This window comes from Loxodonta africana, chromosome 4 (assembly GCF_030014295.1).
Source record: "Loxodonta africana isolate mLoxAfr1 chromosome 4, mLoxAfr1.hap2, whole genome shotgun sequence".
NCBI classification, from domain to species: Eukaryota; Metazoa; Chordata; class Mammalia; order Proboscidea; family Elephantidae; genus Loxodonta; species Loxodonta africana.
The window spans coordinates 126,141,472-126,165,111 of NC_087345.1; the positions used below are offsets into that span (position 1 = coordinate 126,141,472).

At 39.6% G+C, this 23,640-nt stretch overlaps 1 protein-coding gene across 2 annotated transcripts in view; it reads right to left on the reverse strand.

The window, feature by feature from the left end:
- Window positions 1–16,621: 16,621 nt before the first annotated feature.
- The window catches only part of CREBL2 (cAMP responsive element binding protein like 2), a 38,939-nt gene continuing 31,920 nt past the window's right edge, over window positions 16,622–23,640 (reverse strand). For both annotated transcript variants that reach the window (XM_064284557.1, XM_010595009.3), the window contains 2 exons: window positions 21,300–21,444; window positions 16,622–18,179 (listed from right to left, as the gene is read on the reverse strand). In XM_064284557.1, the coding sequence (XP_064140627.1) occupies window positions 18,175–18,179; window positions 21,300–21,444 (150 nt within the window). In that variant the 3' untranslated portion in view covers window positions 16,622–18,174. The remainder of the gene's footprint in view (window positions 18,180–21,299; window positions 21,445–23,640) is intronic.

The window sequence follows — 23,640 nt, forward strand, 5'->3', positions numbered from 1 at the left end:
TGACTGCCTTTTGGTCTATGTACAAGTTCCTCATGAGCAAAATTAAACCAAAACCAAAGCCAAACCCAGTGCCGTCGAGTCGATTCCGACTCATAGCAACTCTGTAGGGCAGAGTAGAACTGCCCCATAGAGTTTCCAAGGAGCGCCTGGCAGATTTGAACTGCTGAGCCTTTGGTTAGCAGCGGTAGCACTTAACCACTACACCACCAGGGTTTCTGAGCACAATTAAGTGTCCTGTAATTCCCATTCTTCACAATGTTATCCATAATTTGTTATGATCCCCACAGTTAAATGTGTTTGTGTAGTCAGTAAAACACAGGTAAACATCTTTCTGGTATTCTCTGCCATCAGTCAAGATCCATCTGACATCACCGATGATACCCCTGGTTCCACGCCCTTTTCTGAATCTGGCTTGAATTTCTGGCAGTTCCCAGTTGATGTACTATTTTGATTGTTTTTGAATTATCTTCAGCAAAATTTACTTGCCTGTGATATTAATAGCATTGTTCAAGAATTTCCACATTCTGTTGGATCACCTTTTTTTGGAGCGGATACAAATATGTATCTCTTCCAGTCGGTTGGCCAGGTAGCTGTCTTCCAAATTTTTGGATGATTGAGCACTTTCAGCATTGCATCCATCTGTTGGAACATTTCTGTTGGTATTTCATCAATTCCTGGAACCTTGTTTTTTGCAAATGCCTTCAGTGCAGATGGGACTTCTTCCTCAATACCATCAGTTCTTGATCATATGCTACCTCCTGAAATGGTTGAACGTCAACCAATTCTTTTTGGTGCATTGACTCTGTATTTCTTCCATCTTCTTTTGATGCTTCCTGTGTCATTCGATATTTTGTCCATAGAATAGTTCAGTATTGCAACTCAGGGTTTGAATTTTTTTCTTCAGTTCTCTCAGCTTAAGAAATGCCAAGAGTGTTCTTCCTTTTTGGTTTCCTAACTCCTGGTCTTTGCACAATTCAGAGTGTACCCTAGTGGAAATTTAATGAGACAATCTCATAGAAGCTCTTGTTGTAGAAAGTTTTTTATTTTTTAAAAGGCCTCAAATAATGACAAATTGTTTATAAAATCACAATCAAGAGAGCCCCAAAGACTCGTGAGCTATGTTAATTTAGTGATCTTCCCTGAGGGTAGATCGTAATTTTCTGTGTTTTTGGTTTTTTAGTTTAGTTTAATATTCAGAATTCCCGTTATCTCACTTGATCTTGAAATTGGCGGGAACAGGGTATAATGTGCAATGATTAAGATTTGCATAAATCCTAGCAACACAAGAACAGCATTCACCACACCTCACACTTACCTGGCAAGAACCAGGATTAAGTCCCGGGAGGCAGGCTGTTAGAGAGAATAAGGGAAACTAGTTTAACGTGCACCACGAATTTGATTCACGTAGCCTCCAAACAGGAATTCAGGAAAGGTGGCAGTAGGGAACAGAGCTCAGAGTAGAGACAGTTCCCCTGCCTGGCTTCAGGTTCCCACATACCTTCCGGGGAAGGGACAGAGACTCATCTTTTGAAGTGGAATTTGAGTTCCCCCTTTCTTCTAATCCTCAGTGAACTCATTAGACCTACCACCCTGCTGCTGCAAGTCAATAACACACCCTGCTTGGATGCTCTTCCCTGTGAACCTTCCATGACAGGTTTATCCAGGATGGCCAAGGCTGATTCCCTGGGCCTGACCTGTTGGCTCAGTTTTACCCAGGTCAAACTCTATCAGGTATGTGGGGAGCAGAGTCATTTGCCAGATAAGGTTGGTAATTCTGTCTCTTCTGGTGGAAAGAGTGGGCACAGTCCCTCCCTTTTACCCCTCCAGCCTTGCTGCCACTTTCTCCAGCTCCCTTTGAAGCAACATAACCAAGATCTATTGGAGCTACTTGGCCAGTGATCAGCTTCAAGGTTATGCTTCTGTGCAAGAATCACACGTACAAGAGGGCAAAGGATCAGACTTCCAGAGCAGAAAGGGATATTGGAGATCTAGCCTAAGCCCCTCATTGTTTAGAAGAGGAAACAGATCAAAAGAGGTGAAGTTAGGTATAAATTAAAATACCTCTGCCTCTTAGTCCAATGTTCTTTTTCAGCTTTGCCATTCTACTTGCTGTGACATGATTCATTTATTTGGAAGGGAAAAATCCTCACTGTGTGCAGAAAAATTATGAAAAGAATGGTTTCCTACCATTCACTTAACCTGCTAATTCATGTGGAAAAGAGAGAACCTTAGAGTCCCATTGTTAGGGAACAGTGGAAACACAAACCAACTTTCTCTGGCAGTTTTGCAGAATGACTGCTTTATGGCACTGTGGCTAGTGGGCAGGGCCCACCAACGACTCATCATGATGCAGGTCACACTGGCGATTTCGAGAAGGACTCCGTCTCATAGCAACAGTGAAAATTGCTGAGCACCCAGAAGCAGCTATAGATTAGCTAACCAATCACAGCGTTCAAAACACAAAATATCTAAACCTTGGAGGAAATTCCAAAATAATTAATACCCTTTACAGACTTGAAGTCAGTAGTCAAAATATCGTTTAAATGCATTTTACAAATGCTATCATTTAAAAACAAAGCCATCAGACCACCAAATTAGCAGTAGTGCCACCCACACTTAAAAACTCCATTGCCAATTAGTCGATTCTGACCCTACAGGACAGTGTAGAACTGCCCCATAGAGTTTCCAAGGAGCATCTGGTGGATTCCAACTGCCAATCTTTTGGTTATCAGCCATAGCTAACCAAACAGCTAATATAACCAGCTAACATAAAAAAAAAAAAAAAAAAAAAATAGGCGGGCTTAAAAACCCCTTAGAGGAATTTTGAATGAATCCTCTATTCTTCTTTGGTGAATCTTCCCAAGGATATCTCTTTAAGATTGTATTTGGCTTGGCACTGCCAGTAGGACCCTGAATATGCTAGATAAGGCCATGGCACAGACACGAGGCTAGCAGAAAAGCAGATGTGAAGAGTTGTATAGTAGGGGAGACGACAGCATAATAGTCGAGAAGAATGGATTTACATTCTGTTCATCAGTCAACATCATTTAAACTTCTGGGCTATCTGATTCTCCAGGCAGACACACTGCGCTTAATGACCCTTTAAAAATCAGTTTATTTGGGATGGAACACAAATGATATATTTAGCCAGAACAATTTTCCTTAGTTACAGAATAATATGATGCTTGTTTTCAAGGGCTCTAGAGTCACACTTTCTGTGTCCAGGTCCAGGTTCTGTCACTTACCAACTATTTCAACCTGGCAAATTATTTATCAAACCCCGGCTTTTTCATTTTTAAAATGAGAAAAATAACAGTGCTCACCTTATAGGATTGTTATAGAAATTAAAGGAGCCAAATCCATGTAAACCACTCAGCACATTTGCAGACACATGATAAGCCCCTGAATAAAGGTTACCTGTTGTTATTTCTATTTAGTCACTGCTAACTAATGCAAAGTAACTTAAAAGATATAAAACTCAACAGAGTTTTATATCTTTTAAGTTACTTTGCATTATATTGACATGTGTTAATTCTAGTAAAAACAGATTTTTAATACCACCCTCAAATTGTAGCCTTATGTTTTCCTCCTTTAGCTGCTTTTCCAGTTCTGCTAAGATTCTGCAAATTCAACGTGAAAGAAATAATTGGGAGTAGCAAATTGAATCAAAGGAAAGTAGGTGGTACAGCTACTTCTATTTACCATTCATCTTGATGCGACTTTTCTTTTCCCCCGTGAAATATTTCTTAAGAAGTTATGGCCTAAAATCAGGATACACAAAATACCTGAGGACATAGACTTTTGTCAGCACTCTTCCGTTGGGGTTTTCACTTATACAAAAGAGAATACTTTTTGACATAATTCAATTATTCATTCTAGTAGAATATGAAAAACCAATGAAATGTGACTTCATTATTGTAGACAAGTATGTAGCTAAAAACAAGTAGTAATCATATATTTTCAGGTAAACCATAAGTGAATTATTCTATAAGGAGAAACAAATCTAAGCAAAATCAAGTGAAGCTGAGATCAAGGTGTTAAAAAAAGAGAGCTATTTGGTAATTCAAATAGAAGAGAAAAAAAAACACAATGAAAAAGTAACAGGCTCAATTTATAAACACAAATATTGTAAGGAATGTTTTAGTTTGCTGCAATATTTTAAACTAGCAGATTGATTTATAGGTTTTTTTTTTTTAAGTAAGAAGTATGAGCAAAATACTGCTTATATTTAAGAAGATTGAGTTTACTGATTTAAAGAAACCCTCGATGAAAAAGGCCACGTATTAGAACTCCACATAACTTAATAGACTAGACGTAGGACCTGTTCCATTTTTTTTGTTTTGCTTTTTGATTGTTGTTACAGCTTGTGGAAGCTACAGATTACAAGCAGGATGGGTGGATGTCCATTCATCCTGAGATCTCAGGATACTGCGGACGATCTTGGTGTAATTATCCCAAATTGGCCTCACCTAAGGGAGCCCTGGTGGTACAACGGTTAAGCACTTGGCTGCTAACCAAAAGGTTGGCGGTTTGAACCCACCCAGAAACTCCATGGGAGAACAGGCCTGACAATCTGCTCCCATAATGATTATAGCCTAGAAACCCCTATGGGGCAGTTCTACTGTGTCACATGGGGTAGCTATGAGCCAAAATCAACTCAATGGCACCTAACAACAACAATATCACAGCATCCCAGAATTGATCTGATACACCAAGGCTGTCTTTCCTTTCCCTACTCACCCTCACAGGAGACTGAAGTATATTAACTAAAGGGCCAATGTATTGATTTACAAGGGGGTATATTCTTTTCCACTACAGAATGCTTTCATGCACATTCTTTCCAGTTTTGGGATTATTGAGAACCTGGAAGTTGCTTGGTGAATATGGACTTAGGAAAAAAAAAAAAAGGTGGGTCATTATTGTTTTTGCTGTTATTGCAGTGCGATGGATCACTTTTGTGTGACATTTCTTGCCATGGTCTTGTAACTCCCATCCAAGTGACTGGGTGGGACTGTGCAAATAAGGTAACTGTGGCCCACCAAAGGGATTGGTGAGTTTTGCCATCCTGCTAGGCTTAAAAGAGAACCAATTCCAGAGCAGGGGGCGGATCCCACCATCACCTGCTAATTAGGGCCAAGAGAAGAACACATCCTTTGGATCTGGGATGCCTACTCTGAGAAGCTTCTGGAACCAGAAGACTGAAACAGAGCAAGAGAGAGCTGTAACACTGAAGATGGCGAGAAGCGAAACAGTGGTGGGAGAGATCGGCTGGAGATAGTGTGGTGGGCTTCCCCACCCACAGAGCAAGAAAGCTGAGTTCTTTGGGGCAGGAGGCTTGCTGGCAGAGTAGGGTGCCTCTGGGGACTTGGTGGAGCTAGATTTGCTAACCCACGGAGCTAGAGCTGAGTGCTTTCAGGTCGAGGCTTAACGGTGGAGTGAGGTGCCTTGGGGCACTTATTGGCAGAGTTAAAAGAGCTGTGTGTAACACTTGCCCAAGCAGGGCAGAGGCTGAGGGGCCAGGGACAGATGCGCCTGTGGCACGACTGGGAAGAGGCTGTCCTGACGGAACTGTATCCTGAGCGTTCCTGAACCTGAACTGTAACCTGTTACTTCCTATTAAACACCATAATGGTGAGTATTGTCTGTGAGTTCTGCATGGCCATTGCAATGAATTATCAAACCCAGCAGAGAAGTGGAGAGTGCCATGGGAGGGACGGTTGGTGTTGGAATTGGTAAAGATGGTAGAGAGAGGAGGCATGTCTGACCCCTGCCTCATAGGAATCAGCCTTGGGCTGTTGATCTTGATTCTCTTTCCGCCTGTGAATTTACAGGGGGTCAGATACTGCCCCTACACCATTGTTACAGTTATTGTAAGAGGTATTTTAAACTAGTTTATGATATTAATTGAATAGGAAATATATGGAAACCCTGGTGGCGTAGTGGTTAAGTGCTACGGCTGCAAACCAAAGGGTCCGCAGTTCGAATCTGCCAGGCGCTCCTTGGAAACTATGGGGCAGTTCTTCTCTGTCCTATAGAGTCGCTATGAGTCGGAATCAACTCGATGGCACTGGGTTTGGTTTTTTGGTATGAAATATATGTTTAAAGGAAAAAATGAAACCTAACTGTATTAGTTATCTATTGCTGCATAACAAATTATCCCAAAATTTGGCAGCTTAAAACAGCACACATTTATTATCTCATAGTTTCTTTCAGTCAGGAATCCAGGCACAGCTTAACTAGGTCCTCTACTTGACAAGGCTGCAATCGAGGTGTTGACCAGGGTAGGGGTCTCATCTGATGGCTCAACAGAGGCAGGATTTGCTTCCAAGCTCATGAGGTTGTTGGCAGAATTCAATTTGTCAAGGGTTTTTGGACCGAGGACTTCAGATCCTTGCTGGCTGTTGACTAGAGGCCACCCTCAGTTCCTTACCCCATGCACCCCTCCAACATAGCAGTTGGCTTCAACAAAACCAACAAGACAGAAGTCATTATCTTATGTAATGTAATCATGCAAATGACTTCTCATTGTGTTTACTACATTGTTCAGAAGCATGTGAGAGGTCATGCTCATACTCAAGGGTAGGGGATTACATAAGGGTGTGAATACTGGGGGCCATCTCTTAGTAGCTGCCTACTACAACAACAAAATGATATATGTGGTGAAAAGTAGATCTCTCTTATCCAAAACCCCTTTTTTCCCATTCCCCCTTTCCAGAGGTAAAAGGTATTTCGATTTTTTTAAAAAGTAAATCGTTATAAGTCCAGAAATAGTTCATGCATATAAAAGCAGGTATATGAATATATATACCTTTAAAAATACAATTAAGAACATTATACAAACTATTTGCTACTATGCTTTTTTCATTTGTTATATCCATTGTAAGGATGCAACATAATTTAAGTAGTGCCTTATTAGTGGCCATTTAAGTTGTTTCCAGCCTTTTGCTCTTATAGTCAATGCTGCAGTAAACATCCTGTACACAAATCTTTATACATAGGGCTAATATATCTAATGGCTAAATCTCTAAAAATGGAGTTGCTGGGTCAAAGTGTATGTGCATTTGTATTTTAATAGATGATGTCAAATTACCCTCCAAAATTTTGCATCCCCTGCATTGCAGCTGGATTCATATGCTCACCAGTGGCACATGAGCGTAACTGTTTCCACATCTTACCAATCCAAGTTTTATTAACTTGATCATTGCCAGTCAGGTACATATAAGGCATCTTGTTGTTTTAATGTACATTTCTTTAATTATGAGTGAAGTTGAACAACTTTTTATATGTTCAAAATAAATTCTTTTTTCATGTCCTTGCCTGTTTTAGGTCACCTTTGATCTTAAGTGACAGACCCAAATTTGCTTGAGGAAAAAGGGGATGAATTGGTTTCACTGAGAATCATGGAATTAGAGCTCAAGACTCAAACAATGGTGAGAGATGGTTCTCTCTCTGTGCTTTGTCTTGCCTTCCACTGGCTTAGCTTTGTTGTTGTTGTTAGGTGCCGTTAAGTCGGTTCCAACTCATACCAAATCTATATATAGCAGAACGAAACACTGCCCGGTCCTATGCCATCCTCACAATTGTTGCTATGCTTGAGCCCATTTTTGCAGCTATTGTATCAATGCATTTCGCTGAGGTCTTCTTTTTCACTAACCCTCTATTTTATTAAGCACGATGTCCTTCTCCAGGGACTGGTTCCTCCTGATAACATGTCCAAAGTATGTGAGATGAAGTCTTGCCATCCTTGCTTCTAATAACCATTCTGGCTGTACTTCTTCCAAGACACATTTATTCATTCCTCTGGCAGTCAATGGTATATTCGATATTCTTCACCTACACCATAATTCATAGACATCAATTCTACTTCTGTTTTTCTTATTGATTGTGGAGGCTGTGGTAGTTGTGGTCCATTCGTCCTTTGGACTAATCTTTCTCTTGTATCTTTAGTTTTCTTCTCCCTTGTTCCTGAAGGGATGAGACCAGTGGAGTATCTTGGCCGCTCACAGGATTTTAAGACCCCAGACGCTACTCACCAAAGTAGAATATAGAACGTATTCTTTATGATCTATGTTATGCCAATTGAGCTGGATGTTCCCCAAAACCATGGTCCCCACAGCCCTCAGACCAGCAATTTGGTACCTCAGGGAGTTTTTATGTGTCTATGGGGCTTCCATGACCTTGCCTTGTACAAGCTGTGCTGGCATCTCCAGTATTGTGTGCTATTTTACCCTTCACCAAAGTTGCCACTTATCTGTTGTCTACTTAGTGTTTTTCCATCCCTATCCCTCCCCTACCTCATAACCATCAAAGATTATTTTTTGTGTGTAAACCTTTTCATGAGTTTTTACAGTAGCGGTCTCATATATTTGTCCTTTTGTGATTGACTTATTTCACTCAGCATAACGCCCTCCAGATTCAGCCATGTAAGGAGATGCTTCACAGATTCGTTATTATTCTTTATTGTTGCGTATTTTCCATGATTTGGCTTTTTAACACTTTTAAAGAGATCTTTTTTCTTTTTTTTATTGTGCTTTAAGTGAAAGTTTACAAATCAAGTCAGCCTCTCATACAAAAATTTATATACACCTTGCTATACTCCTAGTTGCTCTCCCTCTAATGAGACAGCACACTCCTTCTTTCTACCCTGTATTTCCGTGTCCATTCAGCCAGCTTCTGTCCCCCTCTGCCTTCTCATCTACCCTCCAGACAGGAGCTGCCCACATAGTCTCATGTGTCTACTTGATCCAAGAAGCTCACTCCTCACCAGTGTCATTTTCTATCTTATAGTCCAGTCCAATCCCCGTCTGAAGAATGGGCTTTGGGAATGGTTCCTGTCTTGCACTAACAGAAGATCTGGGGACCATCACCTCCGGGGTCCTTCTGGTCTCAGTCAGACCATTAAGCCTGGGCTGTTTATGAGAATTTGAGGTCTGCATCCCACTACTCTCCTGCTCCTTCAGAGATTCTGTGTTGTATTCCCTGTCATGGCAGTTGGAGCCGGGCACTCTCTAGTTCTTCCAGTCTCAGGCTGATGTAGTCTCTGATTTATGTGGCCCTTTCTGTCTCTTGGACTCATAATTTTACCTTGTGTCTTTGGTGTTCTTCATTCTCCTTTGCTCTAGGTGGGTTGAGACCAATTGATGTATCTTAGATGGCTGCTTGCTAGCGTTTAAGACACCAGATGTCACTCTCCAAAGTGGGCTGCAGAATGTTTTCTTAATAGATTTCATTATGCCAATTGACCTAGATGTCCCCTGAAGCAATGACCCCCAGACCACCGCCCCTGCTACTCTGGCCATTGAAGTGTTCCGTTTATTCAGGAAACTTCTTTGCTTTTGGTTGAGTCCAGCTGACCTCTCCTGTATTGTGTGCTATCTTTCCCTTCACCTAAATTAGTTCTTGTCTACTATCTAATTAGTGAATACCCATCTCCCTCCCTCCCTCCCCACTCTCGTAACCATCAAAGAACATTTTCTTCTCTGTTTAAACTATTTCTTGAGTTCTTATAATAGTGGTCTTAAAGAGGTCTTTTGCAGATTTGCCCAATGCAATACTTTATTTGATTTCTTGACCGCAGCTTCCGTGGATGTCGATTATGGATCCAAGTAAAATGAAATCCTTGACAATGTCAATCTTTTCTCCCTTTATCACGATGTTGCTCATTGGTCCAGTTGTGAGGATTTTTGTTTTCTTTATGTTGAGGTGTAATCCATACTGAAAGCTGTCGTCTTTCATCTTCATCAGTAAGTGCTTCAAGTCGTCTTCACTTTCTTCAAGCAAGGTTGTTTCATCTGCATATGACAGGTTGTTAATGAGTCTTCCTCCAATCCTGACGTTTTGTTCTTCATATAATCCAGTTTCTCAGATTATTTGCTCAGCATACAGACTAAATGTGGTGAAAGGATACCACCCTGATGCACCTTTCCTGACTTTAAACCACACAGTAACCCTTTTTTATGTTCCAAGGACTGCCTCTTGGTCTATGTATAGGTTCCTCATCTTGGCATTGTCATCAATAATTTGTTATGATCCACAGTCAAGTGCCTTAGTTTTAGCGGGAGCAAATGGAAACAACAGCTCTAGCTCCTACAGCCTTTTATGTTTCAAATTTGCTTTCCAGAGAACTTATAAAAGTTGCAGAATTGAGTGTATTTGATTCTAATTGGTCTGTCGTGGGTCATGGTTCCCTCCTTAAACCAATCACTTTCACCTAGAAAACACAATACTCTAATGATTTAAGAAAATTCTCTGTCATTGTGAAGCAGGTATTTTTCCTGTTTTATAATTAGTTTTTTAAAGCTTTGTTATAGTAATTTTTTCCAAACATTGTTACTTTTGTGTAGTCAAATTTATCAGTCTTGTGGGCCTTGCTTAAAAAGCCTTCTCCACTCTGATTTTCATGTTTTTAATTTCTGTATTTTCTTTCAGTGTTTTTTTTTTTTTTTTTTTACATTTCAATCTTTGGTCATCTAGAATTTATTTTGTCAAAGGAAAGAATTATCTTGTTAAAAGTATGAGATAGAGTTTATTTTTTTCCCATATGGCTAGCCAGTTGTCCCAACAGCAGTTTTTAAAAATACTAATACTGCTTTTCACCACTGATTTAAAATACATTGATTTAATCATGTATTAAATTCCCAAGTGTATTTACAGCAATTTGTGGACTTCTTATTTTGTTTCGGAGCCCCGATGCATTGTGGTTAAGTGTTCAGCAGTTCAAATTCACCAGCTGCTCCTTGGAAACCCTATGGGGCAGTTTCTACTCTGTCCTGTAGGGTTGCTATGAGTCAGAATCGGCTTGATGGCATTGAGTTTTGTTTCATTGATCCATCTATTCATGCATTAGTACCTAACTCCTTTAACAATATAGTTTTGTAATGTTTTAGTATTGGTAAGGTGGATTCTTCCTATTTCTTTTACAGGGTTTATCTGGCTATTCTTCCAAGTTTATGTTTAAACTTTAGAATCAGTTTCGAGAGTACTGAAGTATTTTGAAATATAAATCATCCAGGTTATGATAGGACCTTATGAATCGTCCCTGCCACACATTTGCACATACCTCTTTGGTAACTAGAATTTTGCCAACCATATTCAGTTTTCTTTCTTCTGAACAATGCTGAATAAATTCTGCCACCTTCTGAGTTTTTGGGCTTCCATTTTTCTATGCTATGATCATCCTCCAACTAGTCATATATTCTAACAAAGAATAATTGGTTTCTGTTTAGTAAGTTATATCACATTCAGGTCTACTTTCTTAAGATTCTACCAAAGTCACCCGAATTGGGACTTAGGGAGTTTTCCCAAAGCGTAGTCATTTGCTTACTGATGGTCTCTTGGTTTATTCCCATGGGTGGTTAACCACATCAATTTATTTTGGTAGACATTGTTGGTTGACTTCCTAACAGCTATCTCTCCTCCTTCTTTGTTAACAGAACACTGATTTTGTTCAGGTATGGGGTGGCAATAAAGGCAGGTAAAGTGGGCCCTCCATAGTCTTAGGTGATAAAACCATGTTTGATCTGAGCTAATCATGGTAATTCCATTCTCCCTTGTAATTAGTTTAGGGATAGATTATATAACCCAGTTCTAGCCTATTAAATGTAAAGAGAAGTTAGTTAAGGGGGTTTCTGGGAAAGTTCTTCTTCCCTGATAAAATGAGATGTGCAAGGAAAAAACTGCTAGCTCATGGATATGACAGAGTGATGCCTGGAGCTGTGGCAGTCATCTCACAACCAGGAAAGGATAGGTCAAGGGTGAAGGCCAACCTTCTGAGAATGGCAGAGCGGAAGGAGGGAAAGATTCTGGGTCCTTGAAAACATTGCTGAGCCACTGTACCAGTGCTGGAACTGCCTGCATTCAGACTCACTGTGTAAGATAATATGTGTCCTTATTATCTATGCCAATTTTAGTTGGATATTCTTCACTTGCAGCTGAAAGCCTCTTAACTGGAGTCGCATTCTCATATCATAAAGGTTATCCAGTGGTATGCTGAAATCAGCTCATACAGGATCACAAGAGCCAATTCCTAAATTTTCAGAAGTTTTGGAAATTGGCTGATGTCACGGTAGTCTGAAATCGACCTTGGTAGGAGTATTTTCACCACATGAATTGGCAGATATTACAAATCAGCCTCCCTCACTGAGAGTCAGTTGTGAAACATCTGGCAGCATACCACTAGTTATCTCTTTTTACTCAACATAAAATGTTCCTAAAAACTCATGCTTACTCAGAAGGATACTCTGTTTTCACTTTATATGGTAACAAATGGATAAGCACATTTCAGCTTGAGGTCTTTTTGTCACCCCCAGGCACTTAATGATGTGGTTAATGATCTGTAAAACATTAAATTTCACTAAAGGACTGTTAAAGGAATACTATGCTTTGTATTTCAAACAACCTTCCCCTATTTCATACTTTAAGTATGTTTAGCTGAGTGTGGAGTCCTGGGTAGTGCAAATGGTTAAGCTCTCAACTATTAACCAAAAGGTTGGCAGTTTAGACCCACCCAGAGGCACCTCAGAAGACAGGCCTGGTGATCTGCTTCTGAAAGGTCACAACCATGAAAACCCTATGGAGTGCAGTTCTACTCTACACAAATGGGGTCACTGTGAGTTGGAATCAACTTGACAGCAACTGGTTTGGTTATTTTGGTCGGCTGGGTACCCCTTTATTGTCTAAATGAGTCATAATCTCTGAGCCCAGATTTGCTGTGGTTTATTTCTTGCACCAGTGTGTGTATACTTCTGATTTGCATCTCTTGCCCTTCGGAGAGACTCAAGGCTCCCTTCTCCCCACCTCTCCTGGCCCCCTTCACTCTGCCCCACTCTAGATGCTGCTAGAATTCAGCTTTAAAGACATTTTATTGGCTAGTGCTAAGTGGAGTTTTTCCTCTGCCTGGCTGAAAAGGCTGATGGGCACCTGGGTTTTTCACTTTTTTGGTCTGAAGTGGTAAAAAGGCGTGGCTACTTTCATAATAGAGCCATTGCCAGCTTTCATCTTCTGTTTGACCCCTATGTGACCTTGCTTCCTCCTTCTGGGAGAAGGCTTGGCCATCTTTCTTTGGCTTTCTTCCTTATTTTTTCGATGTGCTCTCCTCTCTATGTGGCAGTTGGGGCCCAGGGCAGTTCCGGCCTGAGAAGGATGGGGCAGGTTTGGGGGAACTATTATTTCTTTAAGGAGCCCTGGTGGAACAATGGTTAAACACTCAGCTACTAACCAAAAGGTTGGTGATCCGAACCAACCACTCCACGAAAAAAAGACCTGGCAATCTGCTTCTGCAAAGATTACAGCCTAGGAAGCCCTATTAGGCAGTCCTGCTCTGTCGCATTGGGTCACTATGTGTCAGAATCAACTTGAAGGCATATATCAAGAACATTATTTACTCGTTTCTTTGTTGTCAGAAATCCTCTCCCTTCTTTTCTTGTGGTACTGGCAGGCATGGTCTCTGTTCCACTGAAATGGTAAGGCCCAAAACTTGATTTGGGCTTCAGGATGGCCTTTTGGCTTACTTGGTTTTGGGCCATTCAGGCCTATCTAGCTTAGGCCCAGGAGTTCTCTTGTCCAGCCTGCTAACTTGATTCCATGTTGGGTAAGGCATTGCTTTGCTTCTCACGAAATTTTTCCTACCCAAATATTTTATTGCAGAGTCAGAAAATAATAATAAAACCAGAGCTCAACTCTGGCCCTGCCAAGGAGTGTTGGGGGCACTGTGTCACAACACAATAGGTGATTTGGTTGTGTCCACTCTGACCCCAGGGCTTACTTTAAGAATCAGCTGATTTACCTCCTAGTCATTTCTAGAGTTGGACTGGGTATTCCTCTGCTACTTATCATAGTTTCTGAAATACAACTACATGTTATGAATGAATACGTATCTGATAGGGAGATCCAAGCAGCCTGCAGCTTTATAAAGAGTTAATCCAACTTTTTCTGTCCTTCAGTCATATACTTTTTGGGCCTCAAATTTACCTGCTCTTGTCAGGGCCATGCTAGCTACACTGGGTCGTTTTTAGTGATGTGCTAGAAGCCTGCTCTCTAGGGGGAAAATATTTGATTTGTAGCATTTACTGATTTCTGCTTTTTTTTTTTTTTATGGTATAAATGCTCCCACCATTGCTGATTAAAAGCTACCAATATGGTGTCACTGAACCTCGAGGAGAAGTGATGAACATAATCAGCTCCCCTCTGAGGAGCCAGCACAAGCCAGCTGCACATACCACTGCTTTGCGCCTTCATAAAAGGTCCCCCTCTGGGTGGAGGAATTAAGAAAAATGCCCCCTTTGGGCAAATTAGAAAAAGGTGTCTCTTCTGGGCAAAACTGTGCCGCATGTGTGACTTGGTGAACAGGTGGCAGGTGGCCCTTCCTCCACACAAGGGTTGCGAGCTAGATTTTAGGCCAATTTGCCTCCTTCGCTGGGTACCTCTGTGCAGTGCACGACCTTACAAAGCAGTCCTGGCTCTGATTCATGACTACTCTATAGTTAAGCAAAAGGGATGGAATAAGGAAGGAAGAGAACCGAGACACCTAGTAGCCTGAAAATGCTGCTTTATGTAGATAATTATAGGATGATATTGCCAGATGGAATACGCGTTGTTCTTAATATTAGTTTCATTAACAGAAGGCTAAAGATCTTTCAACTATACCATTCTAGGGATTGACGTAAGGATATAGATAAAAAGACTTGAGAAATGTGATACCTGTAGTACTACATATTTGGATCCCAGTATACAGACAGACAATTTGAGGTATCTCTGGTGAAGGTATTTTATTTTTCATAAAAATATAATTGTACAATTCTTCTTCAGAGAAAGAAAAATTCCTTCAATGCCCTAAAATACCGTGTAGTTTAATAATAATCTTCTTCCCTTTTAAAACTAAATATGTAATTGATAATACGCAACTGATTTCCTGTGACATATAGCATTTATGTTCTTTAGCTTTCTTTGCCTTTATTTCAACTAAAGATAAATCCAGTTTAATCCTGTACTTTTTGTAATGAGCCAAATCAAGGCTATCATAACGATGATAAAATAAAATGCTAAATAGTGATGTTGGTAAATACTGTCAATTAGCTAGTAAAAAGTGATATAAATTTGCCACAGTAAGACAGATTCTGATTTAGACATAACAGAAAGACAGATTTTTAAAGAACTTAGGCTATATCCTAAAATTCGAGCTGGTCAAACTTATTCCATATTCAGTTGCTCTGCTCTGTAGCAGGTCTGTGCTAAATGAATGACAGAATAGGACTGGCTTAAATACAGAAATATGTTTCCTCCCTTATATCTCTTTCTTTAGGAAAAAAAAAAAATTACTCTGCTTACTCAGAGAACAAGAACAGCACTATCCTAGAAAGCCTGAGCTCACTGATTCTCTCACCCTCTTCTGTTCTCTCTCAGCCCTTTGTTGCCATTACAGGTGAGTGAGAGATGCCAGGGTTTCATAACACTGCTCCTCACCTGAAATGGGGAAGGAAATGCTTCAGCTGTTTTAATCAGTGACGTTTACTAACGTGCTTCAAAGTGGCCAAAGCGTGCAGTCAGCACAATACCCAAAGCAATCAAATCATTCCTTTTTAAGACCAAGGAGCTTTCTCTTGGTTTGATCTACTACCAAATACTAAATAGGTAGGTTTAGGAATAAAGCCAAATTGTAATTTACTTTGACCTAAAATTATATGTCCTCTACCTGAGGACAGTGTCACTGCTCTTGTAAAGATACTGGAAAAAAAAATAAATAAATAAAAGCTCAAATGACCCTGACCCTGTAATTCAGAATTATAACCAGGGAAGAAATACTTCAAGCACAATGGAAGACATTCCATTGAAGAGCCACATTCATTTTGGAATGTTTGCTTTGAAAAAAAAACTTCTGGGGAATTCAAAAGGTACTGAACAAAGCAACAATAAAGAAAGTCTTGGGATGTTTTGCAAAATAATACAATTGAGTAGACCAGGTGGCAAAAACATACCCATTAAAATCTGAACAGTATACTTAAAACACTTAAATTCTGAAGGCCTGAATATCAACAATCCTTTATCTGTCTGTATTTATGATTCTGAAAAGACATTAAATACTCTTAAACCCCCCAGTCCTCCAAAACAGAGAGAGACCCAACAAGCTGGGCTAGTGGTATATCAGTAGTCACACACGACTAGACTGGAGATCTGAGTTTGAAACCTAAGCACAAGAGGTCTTTAGGAACTTTATTCAAATTCATGACCTGAGAGAAGGGGAAATGTACCTTGTAATCTTTATATGGTCCATCTCATGTTCCACCCCACAATCTAGACTGTGATGCCTCCTTATAAACTGCCAGTTCATAACAAAACATTGTTCGTTTGGAAGCCAAATATTTGCTTCATTAGAGTGAAGAACAATTATAGTTTAGCAGCGATAGAAAACACAACTTCTGATTTAACTATGGAAAAGAGAGAGTGATAGTGTCTTATTGGGGAAATCAAAAGATTTCTAGGTTTATTTGTGTGTCCTATGATAAGCTTGATTCCTCAAGCATCACTCCATTTGCTAGTCAGGAAGAAAGCAAATATATCTGTGATGGGAACTGGAAAGGACTCCTCTGTTCCACTGCACCTCCTGCCAGGCCCACTAGCTGCAGTGCTGTGCCCAACTCGAGCACCCTCGCTAAACTCCACAGTAGAGGCACGGCAAGGACTGAATCAGATGCACACCCACAGTGTGTTTCCTTCTGGCTCAGAACACATTCATATGGACACTCACGTCAGCAAAGAAACTAAGTGTTCTGGTTACAGCTACAGTCATTAGATCTACCAGCAATTTGTCCCTCATTTTGTTCCAGATCTCTTGATGCAGAAACTCGATCTCGGCAGCTAGTTTCATCCTATCCAGAAAAATTCTCTGAGTTAGTTGAATACACACACAAAAAACGTGTGTGAACATTCACTCCTGCCTTCCCCACATACATACATATACATACAACATAAAAACATACATACAGGCAGTCCCCGGGTTACAAATAAGATCCATTCCTAAATCTGTCTTTAAGTTGAATTTGTAGGTAAGTTGGAACAGGTACATAAGGTTCTTAACTAGCGTAAGTTAGTCAAATGTTTGTCTTAGCATATAGGATACGTTTTACCTTTCTATGTATATAAAACACATAAGAAACACTTCCAAGCCTAGCAATGTTTTCATGAGTGTCCCAATGTAGTGTGTGCATTTGTTATTATGAATCATTGTATGTATTTAACTCAAATTTCTAATATAATAGGCTTTACGGCAGTCTGTTCTTAAGTACGAGTTGTCCCTAAGTTGGACATTAGTAACCTGGGGATTGCCTGTACTTACATATTTTGAGTTGTCAAGATGATGTATGCTGCTAAAATGCCTGAAAGGTTACTTCTTGCTTACAAATAAAATTTGACTATTCTCCAAGTATGGATTAGGCCCTAGCAAACTTTTAAGAATATAGTTTGAGAAGACAGCAACAAAGATTTAAAAAAAAAAAAACTGTCTTGAGAGCTCTCTTAATGGATTTTGCTAGCATGTACATTATATAATACAGGCATACCATTATGGATTATAAAAATAGAAATGTATATATTTGTTAATACATATTCACAGCTTATGCTGGAATGGCTCACAGGAGAAATCATGGTTCATGCAGGAAGTATACATTACTCAAGTAAATATAAAGAAATAAGATTAGGTCCATAAAGGCTGAGAACTTGCAGTCAGTAATCAGCCCATTTGGTTTCTCTTTATAGGGCAATCAGAAACATGAAAGGAGGTGACACCAACCAGATACACACATACATACAATTACATGAATTACATGGAAAGAATATAAATAACCAATAAAGCAATGTGGAGTTAAGGTGCAAAAATACAATCTTCAACCCATTTTTCTCTACTCTTGTGTTTTCAAGCATCACAACATGTTAAATGCCATGGTGGCAACACTAACGAGAACAGGTCTGAATGTTTGTAAATTTTCTACGTATTGAAGGTTAAAGCAAGACCCTTTGAGATCTATGATCACCCATTTTGGTAGATAAATTTTGCAGATTTACAGAGATGACTACTGAGCAGTAGGTAGTAAACAGAGCCACGAAGTACAATCTTGCCCATTCATCCTCCAATGGGAATCAGAATATTGGTTTCAATCACTGATTCATCATGTCATATGATCTTCACCCTGAAAAATAGATCAAAGTTACCCTTGTCAGTGAAGTTTGGTTACCCTGTTTTAAAATGCATGATGTTTTTTCAGTTTAGTATCTACACGAAGGCTATTTTTTTTCCTCCCCTCAGGTGTATAGTTGGCTTTATTTTGATATTTAAGTAATTCATGTGTACTAAAGAAAAATGATAGTGAAATACTGTTTTCAGATTCTGTTATGCTGAGCCTGTCAATTCATTTTTTTTTCTAATTAATTCATTTATTGTGCTTTAAGGTTACAAATCAAGGCAGTCTTTCATATAAAAAGTTACGTACACCTTGCTATGTACTCCTAGCTGCTCTCCCCCTAATCAGATAGCACATTCTTCCTCTCCACCCTGTATTCCCCATGTCCATTCAACAGCTCCTGTCCCCCTCTGCCTTCTCATCTTGCCTCCAGACAGGAGCTGCCCACATAATCTCATGTGTCTACTTGAGCCAAGAAGCTCATTCCTCACCAGTATCATTATCTATCTTATAGTCCAGTCCAAACCCTGTCTGGAGAGTTGGCTTTGGGAGTGGTTCCAATCTTGGGCTAACAAAGGGTCTGGGAACCATGACCTCCAGGGTCCCTCTAGTCTCAGTCAGACCATTAAGCCTGGTCTTTTTATAAGAATTTGACATCTGCAACCCACTGTTCTCCTGCTCCATCAGGGATTCTCTGTTGTGTTCCCTGTCAGGGCATTGATCAGTGGTAGCTGGGCACCATCTAGTTCTTCCGGTCTCAGGCTGATGTAGTCTCTGGTTTATGTGGTCCTTTCTGTCTCCTGGACTCACCTTTACCAAATGTCTTTGGTGTTCTTCATTCTCATTTGATCCAGGTGGGTTAAGACCAATTGATGCATCTTAGATGGCCACTTGCTAGTGTTTAAGACCCCAGACACCTCTCACCAAAGTGGGATGCAGAATGTTTTCTTAATACGTTTTGTTATGCCAATTGATTTATATGTCCCCTGAAACCATGGTTCCCAAACCCCCATCCCTGCTACTCTGGAGGAAGACTTTTTTAAAAAATACGGGTGGAAAGAAAAATAAGCTGATTTGGCTTTTTTCTTTAATTCAATTTATATTATGGCAAATGTTACCAATCTAATAAAAGTTATCAAAAAGCCAATTCCTTCAATTTTATCAATTTTTTAAGAAAGATGAAAAGTTTATAACATTTCCTTATAACTAGTTCAAGTGCAATCACAATAATGAAGAAATACACACAAGACATCTTCATTCCAAAATCCTTAAGAGTTTATTCAACAAATGGTGCTGGGAGAACTACATATCCACATGCAAGAGAATGAAGTTGACCCCTACCTCATACCATACATAAATTTAACTCAAACTGGATCAATGACTTAAATACAAAACCATAAAACTCTTAGAAGAAAACACAGGGATAAATCTATATGACCTTGGATTCGGCAATGAATTCTTAGATATGACACCAAAAGCACAAGCAACAAAAGAGAAAAAAATAAACTGGACTTTGTTACGATTAAAACTTTTGTGTATCAAAGGACATTATCAAGAAAGTAAAAGACAATCTATAGAATAGGAGAAATTATTTGCAAATCATGTATCTGATAAGGGTCTAGTATCCAGAATATAAACAGCTTTTACATCTCTACAAGAAGCAGCCAAACAATCCAATTAAAAAATTGGCAAATGACTTGAGCAGACATGTGTCCAAAGAAGACAGACGAATGCCCAAGAAGAACATGAGAAGATGCTCAACATCATGAGTCAAATCAAAACCACACAGAGATGCTACTTCACACTCACTAGAATGGCTCTAATATAAAAAAATGGAAAATAACAATGTTGGTGAGAATGTGGAAAAATTGGAACCCTTGTATATTGTTGATGGGAATGTAAAATGATTCAACCACTGTGGAAAACAATTCAAAAAGTTAAACATAGAATTACGATATGGACCAGCAATTCTACTCTTAGGTATACATATAGTCAACTGCAAACAGGTACTCAAATACTTCTGTACTCATGTTCGTAACAGCACTATTTACAATAGCCAAGAGGTGGAATGAATGGATACACAAATTGTGGTATACACTACCAAAAAAAAAAAAAGGAATGAAATACTGATGCACACTACAACATGGATGAACTCTGAAAACATGCTAAGTGAAAGAAGCCAGACACATATTATATGATTCCATTTATATGTAATATCCAGAATAGGTAAATCCAGAGAGACAGAAAGCAGATGGGTGGTTACAGAGGATGGGAGCAGTGGGAAATGGACAGCAACTGCTTAACGGGTACAGAGTAGTCTTTTTAGATGACAAAAATGTTTTGGAACTAGATAGAGGTGGTTGTTGTACAATACTGTAAATGTACTAAATATCATGGAACTGTTCACTTCAAAATGGTTAATTTTATGTTATGTGGATTTCACTTAAATTTTACAAACTCCTTACAGTGATGAACTACTGTACTACAGAGAGCCTGGGCTGGGTGAGGACAGGCTTTATCATTAGAGCTGTGTGACCCTGGGCACCTCACCCAGACCCTCTTCTATTTATTGATCTATAAAATAAGAGGTAGAACTCAACACAATTGTTGGAGGAAATAATTAAAATCAATATAAGTGAAAGTACTTTGTAAACTATAAATCAAAATACAAATAAAAGGTATTAATATTAACAATAACTAGAACAATGCATTCACATTTATGGACTAAGTTTACTTAATAAAAAATCTTCCATACAGTTTATCACTTGCTCTTTATAGGCCCCATGTCAAACACGTTTCAGTACTTAGACTCTAATACCATTTTACTTGCTTATTAGTGTATAACAAAGGATATCAATGTTTTATTTAAAGACATACTAAGGAAAACCATCAACAGAAGCCCTGCCCTGAGACCAAAAACCAAAGCAAAACCATTGCTGCCGAGTAGATTCTGACCCACAGCTACCCTAGAGGACAGCGTAGAACTGCCCCAAAGGGTTTCCAACGAGCAGCTGGTGGACCTGAATGCCAACATTTTGGTTAGATGCCCTATCACTGAACCACTGTGCCATCAAGGCTCCACCTTGAGACAGTCCCCTAAATACAAACTCTCCCATGCACTGTACTCACAGGAATTGTTATTAGCTTCTGTCTTCCCAGCCTTCATGTGCCTGCTTGAGTTCTGCTGAGATTTGCTCTGCTCTTCTCCAGTGAGTAGGGCCTTTATTTCAGAAGGGATTTTTCCTTGGTCCATTGCCATGCACCACTGCTTATACTGAAATGTGTAAAATAAATTTGAGTAAAATTTTACCAATCAGAGTTCATGAACCACTGTTAGAAATCCTAGCCATAAGTACTCCTATGACTAGAGATAAGCTGGCTGCCAGCAATTATTCTCTGCTATATTTCTTATTTATAAGCTAGGACATGTATGAGATCTGCCACCTTTCAGAAGGGGGTGCAAAACTGTTGTTAAATCTTCTTTTTGTGATGCACTGAAGTGTTGTTAAGATTAAGAAGCCCATTCTGGTTAAAAGAATATCTCCCTACAGTATGGCATTAGAGATTTATTATGACTAATAAATCATTTTAAAATGGAAATACTCACAAATGGCTCACTATCAGTTATCCACACTTTACTGACAATCACTTTACCCAAACACTCTCTTAGCTAAGAATACATTTAAAAAAAACAAACAATGCAATTTTAGATAGAGTGAGGAGTGGCAATTTGAAAAGCCAGAAGACAATACAGGGAATTTAGACAAGGGATCAAGGTGTAGTAAAGGACCAAAGATGAAACAAATCCTGCAATTTTGCCTAAAGCCTTAATGACTGTCCAAGAGTTGGGACGCAGTCTGTGATTGGGGTCACTGCTGCCCATCCAGTCAGAGCAACAGGCATTTCCTTAACTGCTACCATGCTCTTCCAGATTTCTAAATCCACCAGTGGGAGCTTTACAATGTGTAAAGCCATGGATTCAGAACTCGTGGAACCTCGAGACTAAAATTTTGCTGAAGATCATTCAAAAACTGTTGCAACAGGACATCAACAGGGAACTCCAGAAATTCAAGCCGGATTCAGAAGAGGATGTGGAACGAGGGGTATCACTGTTGATGTCAGAGGGATCTTGGCTGAAAGCAGAGAATACCAGAAAGATGTTTACCTGTGTTTTATCAACTACACAAAGGCATTTGACTGTGTGTTTGCATTCTACTATGTGGATCATAACAAATTATGGATAACATTGCAAAGAATGGGAATTCCAGAACACTTAATTGTGCTCATGCGGAACCTGTACATAGACCAAGAGGCAGTCGTTTGAACGGCAAGGGGATACTGCATGGTTTAAAATCAAGAAAGGTGTGCGTCAGGGCTGTATTCTTTCACCATATTTATTCGATCCGTATGCTGAGCAAATAATATGAGAAGCTGCTGGACTATATGAAGAAGAACATGGCATCAGAATTGGGGCAAGACTCATGAACAACCTGTGATATGCAAATAAAGCACTTAGTGCTGAAGATCAAAGACTACAGCCTTCAGTATGGGTCACGCCTCAACATAAAGAAAAAAATCCTCACAATTGGAACAGTAAGCAACATCACGATAAATGGAGCAAGTACTGAAGTTCTCAAGGATTTCATTTTACTTAGATCCACAATCAACGCCCATGGAAGCATCAGGCAAGAAATAAAATGATGTCCTGCACTGGCAAATCTGCTGCAAAAGACCTCTTTAAACTCTTAAAAAGCAAAGATGTCACTTTGAGGACTACGGTGTGCCTGACCCAAGCCACGGTATATTCAACTGCCTCACATGCATGTGAAAGCTGGACAATCAATAAGGAAGACAAAAACAAGTCGATGCATTTGAATTACGGTGTTGGTGAAGAATATTGAATATACCACGGACTACCAGAAGAAGAACAAATCTGTCTTAGAAGAAGTACAGCTGGAATACCCTTTAGAAGGGAGAATGGCTAGACTTTGTCTCACATACTTTGGACATGTTATCAGGAGAGATCAGTCCTTGGAGAAGGACAACATGCTTAGTAAAGTAGAGGGTAAACAGAAAAGAGGAAGACTCTCAACGAGATGGACTGACACAGTGGCTGCGACAATGGGATCAACATAGCAACAACTGTGAGGATGGTGCAGGACCAGGCAGTGTTTCGTTCTGTTGTACACAGGGTTGCTATGAGTGGGAACCAACTAGATGTCACCTAATAACAATCCCTTTACAAAAATATTTGCTGACTCCTGCTGTAGATCCATTTATCCAGTTACCACTGAATCTTTCTTCTTGGATCTTCTGCCAACATTTCAAATTAAACATGTCTAAAAATCTGAACTTATATATCTTTTCCTAGTAAGCCTACTCTGCATCATCTACATTCCCTATCTCAATATATAGGACCATCATTCATCTAGTGAGACATTAACTGTCACACTTAAGTTACTCCTACCTC